Source organism: Carcharodon carcharias, chromosome 1 (assembly GCF_017639515.1).
Source record: "Carcharodon carcharias isolate sCarCar2 chromosome 1, sCarCar2.pri, whole genome shotgun sequence".
Lineage (NCBI taxonomy): Eukaryota > Metazoa > Chordata > Chondrichthyes > Lamniformes > Lamnidae > Carcharodon > Carcharodon carcharias.
Genome location: NC_054467.1, coordinates 198,058,516 through 198,078,071, shown reverse-complemented (window position 1 = coordinate 198,078,071; position 19,556 = coordinate 198,058,516). Strand labels below are relative to the sequence as shown.

Below are 19,556 nucleotides of genomic sequence, written 5' to 3'. Positions count from 1 at the left end.
TTTATATGGCATCTTTCATGTAGAGCAAGTATTCCAAGATGTGTCAAGAATAAAGAGGCACCAAAGCCAAAGATGCACAGGTGACCAACTATCCCTTATTTTAGACCAATGTCCTGCATTGCATGCACTTGGAATGCTGTTTCTCCATGTAATCTGGACATTTAAATGTCAGTGCATGTGCTGTACCAGCTCTCCTTCTGTTTGCCCTCACACATTCTAACAGACCGCAAGGCCAGAGTGCTCCTTACAGTTTCTCTGTAAGAGTTGGTCACCTTCCTGCACTCATCCTGGCAAGTGGAGAGTATTCCATCACATTCCTGCCTTGTGTCTTGTCGATGGTATAAGGAGGATGATATTGTGGCTGTTTTAAAGCCGGCTGAGGACTAAACTCGATCCGACTGGAGCCATTACTCCCCAGTCAATGTGAGTAGGGATTTCACCTCTGACCCCGCCAGCTGATGACGCAATGCAGATCCGGCGAAATTGGTGTGGGGTGGGGCGGGGTTATGGTGGCTGCGAGGAGCCGCCCGTTCCCCGCCCCCGCCCCCACACCGACCCCCCGCAGCCTCCGGCTACCCCCAGCTCGCCCTCATTGTGTGGATTCGCCTTCATTAACTGTTCGTCGTCGGCCGGGGAAAGGGGGGGGGGGGGCGGGGCAGGATCAGGGCCCATTTCCTGTTCACACTGAGCCCGGGACCAGGGAAGTGAGTGTTCCCCACGGCATCGATCTCCCACCCGCCAGCGGCTCGATCCGTTGTCATGTCCCGGGCGGAGCGGGCACTTGGTCGGAGCTGGTGCTGACGAGATGACCGTGGCTGTTTTCTTCGGCTGCACTTTCATCGCCTTCGGTCCCGCTTTGGCTCTGTTCGTCTTCACCATCGCCAAAGACCCGCTCCGAGTTATTATCCTGATCGCCGGGTAAGCCTCGCACTTAGTCAACTGCGGCAAAACCCAGCAAATATTTATTATCATGAAAACCTCCATCGGCCCCAGGGTTGGAAGCTGATGTTTAATGAACCGGGCTTCACTTTGGCAGCAGAAACACGAGTGTTTGTTTTGCCCTGCACCCCCGCCCCAAAGTCTGTCAATCTTCAGATGGCCGTCAACCCGAAGCTGCATCTGGACGTGACTTTTTTCATCATTTTCCTGTGCCCACCCCCCCATCTTTATTATTAAATGTTTTTTTGTTTTTGCTGCCTGTTCAAGCGGAGTTGCCCCTTCCCTATAATCTGCCCAAGATCTATCTTGGCTATTAAACTTTATTGTGGGCAAGCCCATCGAGAGTGATGAAAGTGCACAGTGTCGGCGCTTTCGCATCTGCGAGGGAGGCAAATAGATTAATATTTGGGGCCAGAACTACATCAGAACCGACTCCCAGAGCTACCTCGACAACTGCTGCTCACACCCCGCTTCCTGTAAGGACTCCATCCCATTCCCTCAGTTCCTTCGCCTCCGTCGCATCTGTTCTGATGATGCTACCTTCAAAAACAGTACCTCTGACATGTCCTTTTTCCTTAACCGAGGTTTTCTACCTATAGTAGTTGACAGGGCCCTCAACCGTGTCCGGCCCATCTCCCGCGCATCCACCCTCACGCCTTCTCCTCCCTCCCAGAAACATGATAGGGTCCCCCTTGTCCTCACTTATCACCCCACCAGCCTCCGCATTCAAAGGATCATCCTCCGCCATTTCCGCCAACTCCAGCATGATGCCACCACCAAACACATCCCCCCTGGCGGCATTCTGTAGGGATCATTCCCTCCGGGACACCCTGGTCCACTCCTCCATCACCCCCTACTCCTCAACCCCCATCTACGGCATCTCCCCATGCAAACGCAAAATATGCAACACCTGCCCCTTCACTTCCTCTCTCTTCACTGTCCAAGGGCCCAAACACTCCTTTCAATGAAGCAGCATTTCACTTGCATTTCCCTCAACTTAGTCTACTGCATTCGTTGCTCCCAATGCGTTCTCCTCTACATTGGAGAGACCAAACGTAAACTGGGTGACCACTTTGTAGAACACCTGCGGTCTGTCCGCAAGCATTACCCAAATCTCCATGTCACTTGCCATTTTAACACTCCACCCTGCTCTCTTGCCCACATGTCTGTCCTTGGCTTGCTGCATTGTTCCAGTGAAGCTCAATGCAAACTGGAGGAACAGCACTTCATCTTCCGACTAGGCACTTTACAGCCTTTTGGACTGAATATTGAGTTCAACTTTAGATCTTGAACTCCCTCCTCCATCCCCACCCCATTTCTTCCCCCTCCCATTTGTTTTTTCCAATAATTTATATAGATTTTTCTTTTCCCACCTATTTCCATTATTTTTAAAACTATACTTTTTATGCCCTTTCGGTCTTATTTCACCCCACCCCACTAGAGCTATCTGTACCTTGCTTGTCCTGCTATCCATTCTTAATTAGCACATTCTTTTAGATAATATCACCAACTTCAACACCTCTTTGTTCTTTTCTCTGTGACATCTTTTGGTTATCTCCTATCACTGCTTGCGTGTCCCTACAACCACACCCCCCCCCCCCCCCCCCCCCCCACCAGCTTATATTTCACCCCTCCTATTTTTACTTAGTTCTGTTGAAGGGTCATCAGGACTCTAAATGTCAACTGTACTCTTCTCCGCCGATGCTGCCAGACCTGCTGAGTTTTTTCAGGTATTTCTGTTTTTGTTTCAGAATCATTGTCACTTTGGCTGGTGGGAGGTATGAAATCTGCTTGTCATTCACCCTTTTAAAAAAAAAATCCCTCAAAGTGAAATTCCCTGCATTTAGATTCAGTTAACTACCTGTTGTGCAGCTGAGTTTGGAACTTGCTGACATGGCTATGAATCAAACAATTTTCTATCACTGTGTTAGAGCAAGATAGTCTCATTTCAAAGAAGCCCACAACATTGTTTAACTATAAAATGAGAGATTTACCAGACCAAAATGCTGAGAACGTTAGAATGCCAATATGATAGGGAAACTAGAGCAGAAAGATTTAAGTTCGCACAAATTCTTCCCCCCCCCGCCATTGTTTAGTTAGAAGTATGAGATCGTTTCCTACCCAGGAAACCCATTGTTGACTGGTTAGTTACCAACTGTTTTTTCATGTCAACCTTTAATTGGCCCTTCCCTGTTATTATTTTGTTCTTCCTTATCTAACTTCTGAATACTTGAATTGTAACATTTGGAACCATTTTTCTGATCAGCAACAAACTCTAACAACATTGTTTTTGATTTAAGCACCATGTTAGAAAATTTAAAGGAGAAATAAAGTCTAAGGAAGATTGTTTTTGTTCAAAATAATTAACCCCTGTCCCCTCTCCATGGAGTGATTTCTTTCTGTGATATCTATGAGGGTAGGGATTGAGTATATTTTTCAGATGAAGCTTGTTTGGAATATGTGGATAATTGGACCAGGTGACGTACATGTTATTCAGTCCCTATTTAAAAATTGTAAATTCAATTTCACTTATAAATTTCTGTGTGCAAGTTTATAATGGAAACTGGTTATGTAAACTTGTCATGCTGCAGTCTGGTGCTGCAATAACTTGGATTTATATAGCACCTTTAACCTAGACAACATCTCAAGGCACTTCCCAGAGGTGTAAGGAAGAAAATTGATGCTGAGCCAAAGAAAGAGAAAGCAGAAGGGGATGACCAAATGCTTTTGTCACACAGGTGGATTTTAGGGAGATGATTACAAAAGAGAGGGAGCTGGAGGGATTAATGGAGGTAATCCAGAAAGCGCAACAGGTAATGGTGGGACAAAGTGAAGTGGGGATGCAAAAGAAACAATTAGAGGAATGGAGAGTTTGAAGTGTGGTTATAGCATTGGAGGAGCTTACAAAGATAGAGAAAAAAAGACTGTTAAGAATTTTAACATTGCCAGAGAGGGGTATGGAAGCCAATGTAGAGTAGTAACAACAAGGATGATGGATGAGTGGAACTTGGTAAATGCTGAAATATGAGGAGCAGGCAGTCGGGTGAACTGAAGTTTACTAAAGAATGGATGACCAGTTAGGAGAGCACTGAGACAGCCAAATCTGGTGACCAAGGCACGGATGTGGATTTCAACAGCAGATGGACTGAGGTAGGTGCAAATCTGGCTGTTAAGCAGAAGGAAGTAAGCAGTCTTTTTGAATGGAGAGGACATAGGGTTGAAAACTCATTTCGAATAGGAGAGCGTGAACAGGCTTGTTCAGCCTAAGGCTGGGATGGGGATTGAATCATAGTCAAGAGCATGGAGTTTGTGCCAGAAGCACAGACAATGTTTCCATTCTTTGCAGTGTTTAGTTGGAGGAAATTGCAGCCTATCAGGACTGATTGTTGGACAAACCAAGGGAGGTGGTGGAGCAGTTGAGTTGGATGTTATCTGAATGCATGTAGACATTGATCTAGTGTCTGTGAATCATGACACCAAGGGGCAATATTAAGGGGTGGGGAGAAGGGTGCAAAGATGGATTTTTGGGTATCTCTGGAGGTGACAGTGGATGAAAAAAAAGCCTCTGCTGGAGATCCTGTGTTTTCAGTTGTTTGGTATGAATAGAACCAAAGGAAAACAGCCCATCAAGTTGGGCAGTTGAGGAGAGGTGTATGACATTGACTGTCATAGGCTGTAATGAGGTTGAAGCTGGATAATGCCCACACGCTCATAGTTGCATTGATTGAGTGTCATAAGTGATATCATTAAGGCTGTTTTGGTGTTGTGGAATGAACAGAAACCTGATTGGATGGATTTAAATGGGGATAGTGGAGAGATGTAGGTAGATTTGAGAGGTGACAGCACATTCAAGTACCTCGAAGGGAAATGGAAATGGAGATGGGGTGGTGGGACAAGGATTGTGGGAATGAGGTTGGCTTCTCTCAGGAAGGGTGATGACAGCAACCTTAAAAACACCTCCCCAGTGAAAGAAGAGGTGTAATTACGTTTTTGTGGTAGACCCCAGATTTCTGGGGTCCAGAAATACTTGTTGACCTGGCTGAACAAAGTGTGTTGGATGATTATCAGATGTACGTGTTGCTCGGGTCTGTAGTCCTCTGATTTCAGGGAATCATATTGGATACTGAACCAGGGGCACATAGCAAACTTTGAATGATATACTGAAACAAGGACGTCAGTAAAATAAAAAGGCAAGGAATCAGTTATGCATGTCTAGAGCAGCACAAGTGCTTTGACAGGTGGAGGGGCCCCTCTTTGATTTGTCATACATTGCATAAACTCTTTCACCTATGCCACCCTTTGAGTTCCATTCCTTGTGGGTTCTGTGCTTCTGGGGCCCAGATCACTGACTAGGCTTGCTTTAATCTGTGCCTTGTGTCTCAATGCCAACATCGCCCTGCCTCCCTGTAATACCACTGCCCTCATCATCTGCCTACATGAAGATACTCTGCCCTTCCCCCTCAGTCCCAAGTTTCCTTTTCTCTGTTCCTCAGCATCTGTTGTTGGTACGCACCAATATTCAGAATGTCCCATAACGTGATATTTCCCCTGTTCAATCCAACCCGATTGTGGTGTTTTGAAGAATGAAGGCTCAAAAGATTGGTAGGCACAAAACAACCAATCAGGTCATAGAGAATTGCATGGAATCATTGCAGAAAATAAATGCTCTTTGGATCTGAAAACAAAGAAATCTCTCTGTTCTACAAACTGCAGAAGGGTGTGCTTTATGTGATGATCTTTGTGCTTTAGTAAAGACAATGCATATTCGCACCTGCATGTGCAGCACGTGTGTGTGGGCCAGATTTCAGTTACTGAGGTTAAGTCTGATTGGAAAAAAGTGGTTGATATAATCAATATATTAAGCTCCATTTTACTTCTGAGCAAGAGCATTCTTATTTTTGTTGCTTGTGATATTTCGATGTTATGAAAGCAGCCTGCCACCCTTTCAAGTAGTTGGCAGCACCAGTTCTCAAATACATGGCATGGGTTATGATGTTATGTTCTGATTCTTTTACATCTATAATGAGGAAAATTAAAATACAAAAGAGGGCAACTGAAATATATTTTAAACTACAGTGAAATGTGTACTTTGTTTGAAAAAATAGACACAGGAAGCATGCGGCAGTGCAGCCTTAAAAGAAGATTCTAGGCCTTATTGCCCAGTTTTCATGAATGCTTAAAGGTTATCTACCTGAATTGTCAACATTGTTTCTCTCTCCACATATGCTACCTGACCTGCTTAGTACTTCTAGCTTTTTAAAGCCTCTGGCTATGTAATTTTCCAGGATGCTAGATTTGGTGATTGTCATCTGAGATTAATAGTATATGTGATGTTAATAATGAGATATTTTTTTCATTTACGGGATATGCGTGTTGCTGAATATGCCAGCAAATATTGCCCATCTCTAATTGCCCTTGAGGAGGTGGTGGTGAGCTGCCTTCTTGAACCGCTGCAGCCCATATGGTGTAGGTACACCCATAGTGCTGTTAGGGAAGGAGTTCCAGGATTTTGATCCAGCGACAGTGAACAAACGGTGATATATTTCCAAGTCAGAATGGTGAGTGACTTGGAGGGGAACTTGCAGGTGGTGCCTTTGGCCTTCTAGATGGTAGCAATCGTGTATTTGGAAGGTGCTTCTAAGGAACCTTGGTGAGTTTCTGCCGTGCACCTTATAGATGGTCTACACTGCTGCCACTGTTCATCAGTGGTGGAGGGAGTGAATATTTGTGGATGCGGTGCCAATCAAGTGGGCTGCTTTGTCCTAGATGGTGTCAAGCTTCTTGTGTTGTTGGAGCTGCACTCATTCAGTATAATGCCCATTATTTTTTTGTGAAGTGAATGTTAATTGATGTAATCCAAAGGAAAATACTTCCTTTCCATTGTTGAGCAGCCATATGAAATACCCAAACCATTAAGAGGTGAAGTGCAGCCTTTGGAGTAGATTAATGCTGTTTTAATTAATATTGGTACATAGAATGGGAACTGCACTTGTTTTTTGAAGTTTGAATTGAAATAAAAGAATGTCAAATGGATATCTTGCAATTGAATACAACTGTCACACGCAGTAGGATCAGAATTATCAGGCAGGTTTCTCTACAGGTATTCACTCCTGATTAATTCTGTGCCCTCACAAACAGATAACTAATCGTAAGTTTTTCTGTCACCTATGTGGATTTACCGGTTAATATTCATTGACTCACTTACAAGTAGATGACTTATTCTTCCTCCTCACCCCTCACCCCAACCACCACTTTGTGTGACGTTAACTTGTGCAGCAAAGAGCATTCTAGGAATTTATCCAGGCAGTGTGTTTCTAACCAGGAGTATATAACTCAAGAGTGGTCACCAGTTGTCTAGCTACAAAAGATGCACATAAAGAAATATTAAATGGCCAGCTATATTTCTGATCTATCATAGAGCTATGTATGTTGAGACAAGTATCTGTTGGTTAGATCTGCAAGAGACATGAAGTATATTTGCACCTGAAATTAAATAACTTTCACCATTTAACTAAATGTTGACAGGAAAGTTGGTTAATTCTTTTGCTAATATAATAAAAATACACCAGCTTAATCTTTGAAGAATTAAGAAGATTTTGGTTGCCCGATTAAAGGAGCTATAAAGTAAAAATCATATTTCAATATCTGCTTTGACATTCTTGTGATTGAAATGAGCTATGAAATGGTTACTAAGACAGCTGGAGCTAGGGGTCAATAGATCCACTATCCATTAAATCACCTTAACAATTGAAGTTATTCCAATATCATGGAAACACAGTTGAGTAGGGGCCTGATTCACCTGTCTCTGACAAAGACTGAGTGTACAATGTGGGAACAAAACAGGGTTTGTTCAGACATGTGGTTTAGCAGGCATCCTGTTTAAATTGTGGAACCTTACCAGTAGTGATGGTGCCATTACAATGCAAATTTCTTCAGAGTTAAATGCATTAAAAACTTCCCCAGCTACCGTTTCTCAACATGACGAATTATTGTAATTGCTGTGAGACATGCTTAGAATAAGTATTATGCAGACATGTCTCTGCAGAAGTACTCCTGCATGCAGAATTGCAGTGTTTCCTATGATCTTCTCGTGCGTTCATCAGAGTAAAAATTGTCATTTAGTGGACAGTATCACTATAATCAAGCTAATGTCATGTATATTTTATGCAATTGCAGCCTGAATAAACGGTACTAGCTAGGCTGGCTGAAAACAGGTAAACCATATTAGCATTCTGTCAGTTTCATGTTTGTCCCCCATTTTTCAAGTAGCATTCCCCCACCCACTTCAAAGTGCCAAATATATAGTATCTGGCTGAGAAGATAGGTTGACAATGTATCTCCATATATCTGCTTTGATTTACGAGAATAGATTTGCCAGCAACATTGAGTTGAATCATGAAAGCTTTGATAAACATATAGGCCAGAATTTTCCTGTTGGCGTGTGGGGGCGAGCCCCTCACGCCCGCGCGTAAAATGACACGCAGTGACGTCAGACAAGTGTCCAAACATCACCGCGCGTCATCATGATATTTGGGAAGGCTGTCAAGTTATAAGTTCTGATGCATGCCCACCATCAATTAACGGGCCAGTTAAGGCCCTTGAGGGAGCAATTGATCTTGATTTTTTTTTGCAGCCCATGTGATCTTTAGGATGTCGCATGGGCGCTACGGGCAGGCAGGTAGGAGACATTTGTATAAACCTCGTTCACGGGCAGGATAAGAGGGGTGAGTGGGGTTGCGAACGTGATGTTTGACGTATTTAAGTGTGAAAGTAACTTATACTTGCCTGAGTGAGCAGGAAGACTTCAAAACTCATACCAGCTGTTAGGATAGCACTCTACAGTAGAAATCATTTCTGGGGCCTGCAGCTTTCAGGAAGCCTTCCCTCAGCCTGGGAATGGGAGTTATGCTCTCCACTGGAGGCACCTCCTCTGAGAAGGAAGGGAGGGCCAGAAAGGGGAGGAGACCAGGAGCCCACATTCAGCCTCCCGGGGAGCCACCTTTGGGAGGAGAGGCACAGGCACAAGGGATGCAGGGCCAGCAGGAAGTGCAAGGCGGAAGGGGCCACAGAAGACGCCAATATCCTGCTGCCAGGGTTTACAGGCGGCGAACCAACTACCTCAATACGTCTGAGGTCCAGTGCCGAAGGAGGCAGTCACCTCCATCTGTCAGATGATAGGCCCTGAGATCTCTGCTAACTGTGTGGGTGGACACCCAGTCCAATGGCTATATAGGTCACAGCTGCCCTCAACTTCTATGCCTCCGGCTCTTTCCAGGTGTCAATGAGTGATCTCTGTGGAATCTCCCAATCAGCGGTACATACTTGTGTCAAGCACGCCCTATTCAGGCGTGCACCGACTCTCATCCACTACCGCTGGGATGATGCCAGCCAGACAGAGCAAGCCAGAGGCTTTGCAGTGATTGCTGCTTCCCCCACGTCCAGGGTGCTATAGACTGCACACATGTGGCCATTAAGGCGCCAGCAGGTGAACCCGGTGCCTTCATCAACAGAAAGGGCTTCCTCTCCATGAATGTGCAGATAGTGTGTGATCACAGGATGCGGATTCTACCAGTCTGTGCAAGGTATCCAGGCAGCTCCCACGACGCTAATATATTCAGACACTCCCAGGTGCCGAGGCGCTTCAGTGCTCCAGCCGGGCTGGATGGATGGCTGAGGGCTATCCCGTCAAAAAGTGGCTCATCATGCCTCTCTGCCATCCAAGAACAGAAGCTGAGCAGCGGTACAATAGGAGCTGTGGTGGAGAGAACCATCGGTCTTCTCAAGATATGCTTCCGATGCCTGGACCGCTTGGGGCTCACTATGGCGGCATGCAAGTTGACATTGTCTGCTCTGTAACTGCGCTGGCGCCTGACTGGCTGAGATGGTGTGATGCTTGTGAGCGCATTTGCTTGGGGGCTTCAGGGGTGAGAGGTGGGCCCTCTGTCTCTTCCTCTTGGCCCTGCTCCGGTGATGCTGAAAGGAAGAAAAAGGACATTTGATTAGTTACAATGCAAACAATGTCAATTTGTATGCCACTCCCCCAGATCATTATGCGCTCATCCTCCCATAATCAAGGTAAACCCATGTTGCTAACTTCAATCACTGAGCATTCAGCAGTGCCATGGCTTCTGTGACACACATGGTGACCTGAGTGCACACCAAACATACCTCCCCATGGCACCCCAGCCTCACCGTCACCGATGGACCTGGGGGCATCTCAAGATACAGGGCCTGCTGCTCGAAAGCCGTTAGGATGGCCAATGGGCCTGCCCTCCGCAAGTCTGCATTCATACTGACGCATTGTGTGCAGTCTTTTCCTGAAAAGGAGAGAGGAGCATTGATTAGTCCAGCCTGTATTTGAATTGCCATCACATCCCTGCCAACCCAACCAGAGTGGGACATTGCAGGACTCCAGTTCTTCATCACCCCGCAGCTGCCGCACACTCACCCAAACAAGTCAGGGCTGACCACCACCCCCCCCATTGCCCAAATGCTGCCTCCTTCACATGTGGTACCACAAGGTGCCACTTTGCTAAGCAAGGAGGCACAAGCACATGGAGCGCAACACCACAAGATGGATTGGTGCCCCGCCAACTAGAAGCTCCCCTCCCATCATTTCAGCACCTTGACTTCGATTATGCTTCCCAGCTCCAGCACTCTGCCTAGGTGCAGACCCTTGACTTTCAACCCCATTCTATACTCTGGGTGTCAGTGTCACACATGCTGCAGATGCAGGACACATCCTAGCTCAACCCTCTCAGGATGAATTGGGCGTGGGCAATCTCTGCTGTCACACCCAGCGAAGGATCAATGCCGTGAGAGATTCAATGACACTACTGTACTCCGAGTTGCCGAGTGGTGGGTATGGGCAGAGGGTGACGGCTGCATTAAGTGACTTGAGGCAACATGGTACTCGCCCTTCCCAAGCGCAGGAGATCATTGAACCTTTTGCGGCACTGGAGCTATGTGTGCTGCACCACATCATGGGAGCTAACACTTGGCCATCTTCTCCCAAGCACATTTGGTCAGGTGGGGGGACCTGAGCCTCCCGTCCCTCGGGAGAAGGACCTCCTGCCACGCTGCCAGCTCCTCCATGAGGGCAGCTAGGCACTCTTCTGAAAAACGAGGGGCTTACCCTCCACTCTGGCCTGCCCCGATGGCCTACCCTCCAGAGTTGCGTCACCAACATTGCCCCTCTGCAGAGCCTTTCTCCCAGCCATTGCGAGCACCCTTTCCAAGGCTGCCAGGCCTTCACTTATGCTGGGTTGCAATTGTACTCAGCGGTCTGAGCGTGCCTGCCTGCTCCCGCCATGCACAGGAGTCGTGAACTACGCTGGGCGGGCCTTAATTGGTCCACCTGCGTAAAATGGCGGTGTCCTGGATGGTGTCAAGCTTCTTGTGTTGTGGGAGCTGCACTCATCCAGGCAAGTGGAGAGTATTCCATCACACTCTTGACTTGTGCTTTGTAGATGGTGGACAGGAGGTGAGTTACTCGCCTCAGGATTCCTTGCCTCTGACCTGTTCTTGTAGCCACAGCATTTATATGGCTACTCCAGTTCAGTTTCTGATCAATGGTAATCCCCAGGATGTTGATAGTGGGGGATTCAGTGATGGTAATGCCCTTGAATGTCAAGGGGTGATGGTTAGGTTCTCTCTAGTTGGAGATGGCCATTGTGTGACACTTGTATGGTGCGAATGTTACTTGCTGCTTATTAGCCCAAGCCTGGATAGTGTCCAGATCTTGTTGCATTTGCACATGGATTGCTTCAGTATCTGAAGAGTCGTGAATGGTGCTGAACATTGTGCGATCATCGGCGAACATCCCCGTTTCTGACTACATGATGGAAGGAAGGTCATTGATGAAGCAGCTGAAGGCTTAGAACACTACCCTGAGGAACTCCTGCAGTGATGTCCTGGAACTGCAACAACTGCAACCATCTTCCTTTGTGCTAGATAAAAGAACTGATGCTAACACTACCTTTGACACCAAAATAAACGTTTGCAGGCTGAGATGACTGTTTCTCATCACAGCCAGGCTGAATTGTATTTGCTCATTCAGCCCTTTGGGGAAGGAATTGGCTGCAACTAAAGTAGCGAATGAAGTCTTCAAGAACAAATGTGCTAGCTGCTGAATATTTTAAGTATAGATTGGGTGCAATGGAAACCATGCAGGAATACAGTTGGAAGACTTTCTGTAGCATTTTTTTTATTATTCATTCTTGAGATGTGGGTGTTCCTGGCTAGGCCAGCATTTATTGCCCATCCCCTAATTGCCCTTGTTCATAGGGCATTTAAGAGTCAACCACATAGCTGTAGGTTTGGAGTCACATGTAGGCAAGACCAGGTAAGGACAGCAGATTTCCTTCCCTAAAGGACATTAATGAACCAGATGAACTTTTACAACAGCTGAATAGAAAAAAAGTTTGACTCCAAGGCTTTTCATTTCATCTCTAATGTCCAATGTATTAACATTTATCCCTGAAAAATGCATTAATATAGTGAGGTGAATTAAATGAATTCTGCAAGGATCGAGGACCGAGGATCAGTTGAAGTAATGTGGGGGAAAAAAATCAATTTACAACCACTTGTTTTGTACTTGTGAAATGGACGTTACCTCCCCCGCCCCCCCAAAATTTTGTGTTGAGATCTGTCACACCTGATCAGGATCAGGACCAGAAGAGCGTCAGACACAGGGACAGTAGCAACATGGATGTAAAATTGGAGTGACAGGAAACAGATTAGTGGCAAACAGTTGTTTTTTGAAGTGGGGGAACGTTTATGTTGGAGTTCCCCAGGGGCCAGTGTTAGGACCCCTGCTCTTCCTGACGCAAATTAATGACCTAGACTTTGGTGTACAAGGCACAATTTCAAAATTTGTGGATGATGCAAAATTTGGAAGTAGATCTTTTTCTTGTTTTACTTGGGTAGTCCAGACCCTGGAATCTTGGTCTTGTGATTGCTGAATGTAACAGAGATGCCTCAGCAAAATATTACTTAATCTCGTGACTTCCATTTTCCTCGTAGCCATAAGGATCCCAAACCACACATGCTGGTCCAGAAGTTTCACTGAGCTTGCATCTGCATGGAATGTAGAAAGACACCTTTCATGACACCCAAAAGCATTTAGACAGTGTTGTAATGTTTAGAAAGTGATGGCCAATTTGCACATAACAATGCCCCGCAAACACACCACGGCCACCATTATCGATAACAGCTTGTATTTATACAGTGCCTTTAACATCATGAAACATTCCAAGGCACTTCAAAGGAGCATTATAAAATAAAATGAGCCACAGGAGATATTAGGTCAGGTGTCCAAAAGTTCAGCTAAAGAGGCTGGTTCCTGAGGAGTCTTTTAAAGCAGGAAAAAAGTAGAGAGACAGAAGTTTAGAAGCTTAAGACCCAGGTAGCTGAAACATAACTTCCAATGGAGGAGTGATTAAAACCTGGGAATTTCAAGGCCAGAATTAGAGGGGCGCAATGGATTATGATTTTGAAGGGAGGAGCAAGGCCAAGGAAGGATTTGAAAGCAAGGATGTGAATTTGAAAATCGAGGTGTTGCTTAACCAGGAGGCAGTGTAGGTCTGCGAGCACAGGAATGATGCGAATGGAGCATAATGCTGCTAGGACATGGACAGCAGAGTTTTGGATGCCACCAAATTTATAAAGGGGTGTAAGGTAGGTGGCCTGCCAGGAGTATATGGGATTAGTCAAGGCTACTGGTAAGAAAGACTTCGATGATGTTTTCAGCAGCAAATGAGCTGAGGCAGAGCTAGAGTCAGTTGGCCTTAGTGATTGTGTGGATATGTGATCAGACCTCATCTCAGGGTTGCGAACAATTGGGTTTAACTTCACATGGTTGTCAAGGACAGGGTTGGAGTCAGTGGCCAGGAAACAGAGTTTGTAGCAGGGACCAAAGACGATAGCTTCAGTCTTCTCGATGTTTAGTTGGAGGAAATGTCTGCCCATCCAACACTGGATATTGAACAAGCAGTATTTAGCAACAGTGGAGGACTTGAGAGAGTTTTGGTAGTGAAGAAGAGTGTGGTGTCATTAGTGTACATGTGGAAATTGACATTTCACCAATGAGATAATGACCAGATAATCCGTTTTAGTGATGTTGGTTGCTGGATATATATTGGCCGGGGCTTTGAATATTGCCATGCAATCCTGCACTTGCACCTGTGGGGCTTAGAAACAGGAGTAAGCTATTCAATCCCTCAGCCTGTTCTGTTGTTGAAGTAGATCATGGATGACTAGTATCTCAATTGAATTTACTCAATTTTATATTCTGTTGAATATGAGTTGTACACATTTTGTATGGTTACCAGCTAAATAATTTAATGGTCATTTTTGTTCTGTTTTCATTGCGTTTGAAGATGCATGGCCACAAGCTTCACCCAGATATTCTGTTGAACTTGCACATTTCAGTTTTAGACTTTGTGACTAAAATTTTCACTCTGCACGGTTTTATTCTTCATTGGCATTCACTTTTCATTAGTTCCTTTGGCATTTTGGGGTTGGATTTTTTTAAAACAAATGTTATGTAGTATATTCTTAGCAATTTAATAGTACTACTTTTGATAATGTAAAAGGCCCATAAGCTGTCTAACAGGAGTCGTCAGGGGCCTTAGCTGCATGCTCATGGCCCATTCTTACCTATTGCAACCTTTTCCCAACCAGTTGCTTCTCTGTTTCTGGTCTATAACCCCAGATGCTGGCTTCAAGCTGATTTTTCTAACGTAGTTTGCTTTCTGTTGTACTTCTGACTGTATGCTTGCATACATTACTGGTATGAAGTGCAATTTAAAAACCAACTTTGCAGTGTGATTTAGGTTGATGGTCAGGAGCACAGTAGGGTGTGTCTAATGGCTCATTGTGTGTTCATAGAAAACTATTCCTATTTCTCCCCCATCTTCCAGGGCTGTGATATCCATTTGCCAACTCTCCCTCCTAAACTTGGTCACAATGCTACTGTTGATTTAAATGGGAGAACTCTATGGGCTGTGTAATGAATATCTATAAATATATCTACATGGAGTAATGATTTAAATGCACGTGAACAGAGAGAAAGTTGCAGATTGTGCTGTATGAAATTGATAATTTCGGTTGGCACGAGCTTTATAATATTGACTCTAAACTTATATATGGAATTTTAAAAGGAATCCTATTCAAGGTAGTGATGGTACTTTCTGCTGTTGCAATTTGTACTTACAAAATACCCCCAAATTCTGTGTTGTCATTTAAGTTAGAAAGTCCAATAGTTGCTCATGAGAAGGAATAAACTGGGAAGGAATACACTTACACAGGAATACATGCTTACACAGCCACTATAGTGGACTTCCCACCCTCTTAGTCATATTTCACAGAGCAACATAGTTAATATTTTTAGATAACTAGAGAACCTTATGAAATAGTCAGTAAGATGAAAATGGTGTTTTTACCTGAAGGTGTCAACAGCTGTTACTATTCAATGAAAAATATTCAACTAGCTGTGATACAAAAGTAGTTAATCATAATTAAATTTTTGAAAGGGGCATTAATGCAGCTGGCAAGAATGGCTCATTAATTAAAAAATTATTTTTCCTTATTAATTTAAGCCTTCCCATAGGGAACCAACATTGTAAAATAAGATACATCTAGTTGAAAGTTGAAGTTGTGCTGTGATTTAAGATTAAGGTTGAGTTGGATCATGTTTCTGCTTGGCTTACAAAATGCATATAAGTTACACACATGGAATGTTTTGCATGTATGACTGGCCACTAAAATCCTGGGATTTGTAGTTTTACCCCAAGTAGGGTTTATTTATTTTGTATTAAAGTTTACATACCTCCGTATACCATTCTACAGCCCATAGCTTTTTATTCCATACTTCTGCTTGCTTCCTGCTGCTAGTAAGTTGTTGCCAGCAGGTTTCATTGTTTGCCTGCATCAGTTATTTCCTGAAAGCCTTCGTGACAGTCTGCATATTGTTTGTGTATGTATGAGTACGTTGAGTGAGGGGGAATTTAAAGCACCTAGAGACAAGCCCTCTAGGCTGAGAAATCCCAATCCTACAAGATTACTTGCTGCATGTGATGGGGAATGAAAGGCATTTGACTGAGAGGTTAGAAGTCAGTCGGTTGGGGCATTGCTATTGATGAAATTTTTATTTTTTCATTAGTTTGCTTCATTTTGCTTTATTATTGTGCCGTTAAAGCCCTTTCATATCTTTGCTTGGAGTCCGAGTCTGCCATAATCCCTGAAGTGACAGAAACTGAATCCACAATAATGAACAAACACACAAATGTCAATCTTTCCAATTTCTGTAACTTCTGTGTGCCAAACTTGCCTGGTAGAATCTTTTCTGCAAAGCCACAGAAATGAAAATGGCCACTGGCATTGTGCTGCCCCTGAGATTTTTTCCTTATATTCTTTCTAGCTCTAATGTGAAAGGAATTTCCAGTAGTTGGTGTGGCTCTGCCATATATTATCTTTAAATGTATCTTTTAAAGAAAACCTGTCAATGAAACCTTTTGGATCCTGTTTTGGGTTCAGATTTAACAATAGTTATTTTTCTCAGAAGTGATCAACATATGATGTCAGTCTTTTTCTAGGAACCAGTAGTTTAACATCATTAAAATAAATCAGTGCTCGATTGGAGGTAAATAGACTGTTGTTCTGGATGGACATTAATGCCTACATTGTGATTTTCTGAACAATGATTTCTTTAATATGTAGTATCAAACTTTTTAACAGCTTAATATTTGAGATGCAAATTAACTATAATGTGGCGCTTGTTTTGTGTTATCGCGGTAGGATTGTAAATGTGGAAGATGGAGGTGAAATGGTCAGTGGAAGACTGAATAGCAGGAAATATAAATAAGAAAATAATAGTATAATTGAGCAAACATTTATCCATGGTATGGTAGTGGTCATGTTGAATTATCAGGAAATATCTTTGGAGAAACTAGAAAAGTACAGACATCCAAATTGAGATTGTTGTTTGTAAAAGATCAGCAGTGGTATCTGTAGTAATTTTGCTTTTCTTTCTTGATGATATATAGTGTAGAAACGAAAGCTGTCTGTGGCAACCTTAAAACCACTTCCAGCTTGATTTTACTTGCCATCATGCGGTCTTCTGTTGCTGCCTATGCTGCAGGCAAAACCGTTGCCTTTTTAAAAAATTCGTTCATGGGATGTGGGCAGCGCTGGCTAGGCCAGCATTTACTGCCCATCCCTAATAAGGGTCAACTACATTGCTGTGGGTCTGGAGTTACATGTAGGCCAGACCAGGTAAAGATGGCAGATTTCCTTTCCTAAAGGACAGTAGTGAACCAGATGGGTCCTTATGACAATTGGCATTGGTTTCAAGGTCATCAACAGATTGTTAATTCCAGTTTTTTTTTATTGAATTCAAACTTCACCATCTGCCGTGGTGGGATTTGAACCAGGGTTCCCAGAGCATTACCCTGGGTTTCTGGAATACCGGTCCAGTTACAATACCACCACCTCCCCTGCGAGATAAGGTACTATTAAGTTTGTTAATTTATGCCAACTTAATAATTGAATGATATCTGTGTTGCAGGGCATTTTTCTGGTTACTCTCCTTGCTGCTGTCTTCGTTAGTGTGGTTTATTGCTGTAAAGGCCAGCAATGAGAAGGATGCAGAACTCCAGAAATCTCTCATTATCTTTGGTGTGATGTTTTCCGTATTACTGCAGGAGGTCTTTCGGTTTGCTTACTACAAACTATTAAGGTATGTATAATGTGCAAATTACCACATGCCAGTGCTCCCACTCGCTAAACTTTTAAGCTTCCCTGCCACCAGTGTCTGGTCATGCTCACTTGAGATATGAATCATCAGGTGAAAACCCAACCATCTGTCCGCAAGTGGACCACTGAAGTATGAGTATTTAACCTATCTATATCCTTTTGTAGCCTCCTTACGTTACCCTCAACTTACTTCCCTAACTATCTTTGTATCAACAGCAAATTTAGCAACCAGACTTTCAGTCACTTCATCCAAGTCATTTATATAAATTGTAAAACGTCGAGGCCCCTGCACTGATCCCTGTGGCATACCACTCGTTACATCTTGCCAACCATAAATAGACCCATTTATACCTACTCTCTTTCCTGTCAGCTAGCCAATCTTCTATCCATGCCGTCGTGTAACCCCATACACCATGAGCTTTTATTTTCTGCAATAACCTTTGATGTGGCACCTTATCAAATCCCTTTTACAAAACCATATTGACTCTGCCTGATTGCTTTGAATTTTTCTAAGTGGCCTGCTATAACTTCTTTAATAATAGCTTCTAACATTTTCCCTATGACAGATGTTAAGCTAACTGGCCTGTAGCTTCCTGCTTTCTGGCTCCCTTTTTGAATAAAAGAGTTACATTCACTATTTTCCAGTCTAATGGAACATTCCCTGAATCTAGGAAATTTTGAAAAATTAAAACCAATGCATCAACCATCTCACTAGCCAATTCTTTTAAGATGAAGTCCATTAAGACCTGGGGCCTTGAAAGCCCGCAGCTCCCACAATTTGCTCAGTACCATATCCCTGGTGATTGTAATTTTCTTGAGTCCCTCCCTTCCTTCCATTTCCTGATTTACAGCTATTTCTGGGATGTTACTTGTATCCTCTATAATGAAGACTGATGGAAAATACCTGTTCGATTCATCTGCCATCTCCTTATTTTCCATTATTAAACTGCCAGACTCACTTTCTTTAGGACCAATGCTCACTTTGTTAACTCTTTTCCTTTTTAAGTGTCTATAGAAACTCCTGCTATCTGTTTTTATACTTCTGCCTAGCTTTCTCTCATACTCTAATTTTCCCTCCCTCGTCACCTTTCAGTCATTCTTTGCTGTTTTTTATATTCTACGCAATCTTCTGATCTGCCACACATCTCTGTGCAACTCTTTACTTTCTCTTTAAGTTTGATACTATCTTTAACTTTTTTAGTTAACCACAGATCCTCTCCTTAGAATTTTTCTTTCTCGTTGTAATGTATCTAATGTGTACATTCTGAAATATTCCTTAAATGTCTGCTATGCATCCATTAACCGAATTTGTCAGTTCACTCTGCTTTCATGCCCTCATAATTACCTTTTATTTAAATTTAAAAACAGTGTCTTGGATCCACTCTTCTCTCCCTCAAACTGAATGTGAAACTCAGTCACATAATGATTGTTGCTACCTATGGGTGCCTTCATTATGAGGTCATTAATTAATTCTATCTTGTTGCACAATCCAGGCATAGTATAGCCTGCTCTCTAGTTGGCTCCAGAAAGTGCTGTTTTAAGAAACTATCCTGAAAACACCCTATGAACTCCTTACCTAGGTTACCTTTGCCCATCTGATTTTTCCTGTCTACATGTAGGTTAAAATCACCCATGATTATTGCTGTAGTTTTCTGACAAGTTCCCATTATTTCTTCCTTTTATATTCCGCCCTACTGTCTGGGTACTGTTAGGCCATTCCCTCTTGCCTTTATCATTTCCCATCTCCACCCAAACCGTTTCTATATCCTGGTTTCCTGGACTTAGCTCATCCCTCTCTATTGTGCTAATACCGTCATTAACTAACAGAGCCACGCTCTACCTTTTCTTAGCTTCCTATCCTT

At 43.6% G+C, this 19,556-nt stretch overlaps 1 protein-coding gene across 1 annotated transcript in view; it reads left to right on the top strand.

Annotated features, from left to right (window-relative positions):
- The first annotated feature begins 531 nt into the window (after positions 1–531).
- LOC121285018 (gamma-secretase subunit Aph-1b-like) overlaps positions 532–19,556 on the top strand; it is an 85,501-nt gene continuing 66,476 nt past the window's right edge. Inside the window, exons 1-2 of the mRNA XM_041201101.1 lie at positions 532–918; positions 17,507–17,677. Coding sequence (XP_041057035.1) covers positions 806–918; positions 17,507–17,677 — 284 coding nt within the window. The 5' untranslated portion in view covers positions 532–805. The remainder of the gene's footprint in view (positions 919–17,506; positions 17,678–19,556) is intronic.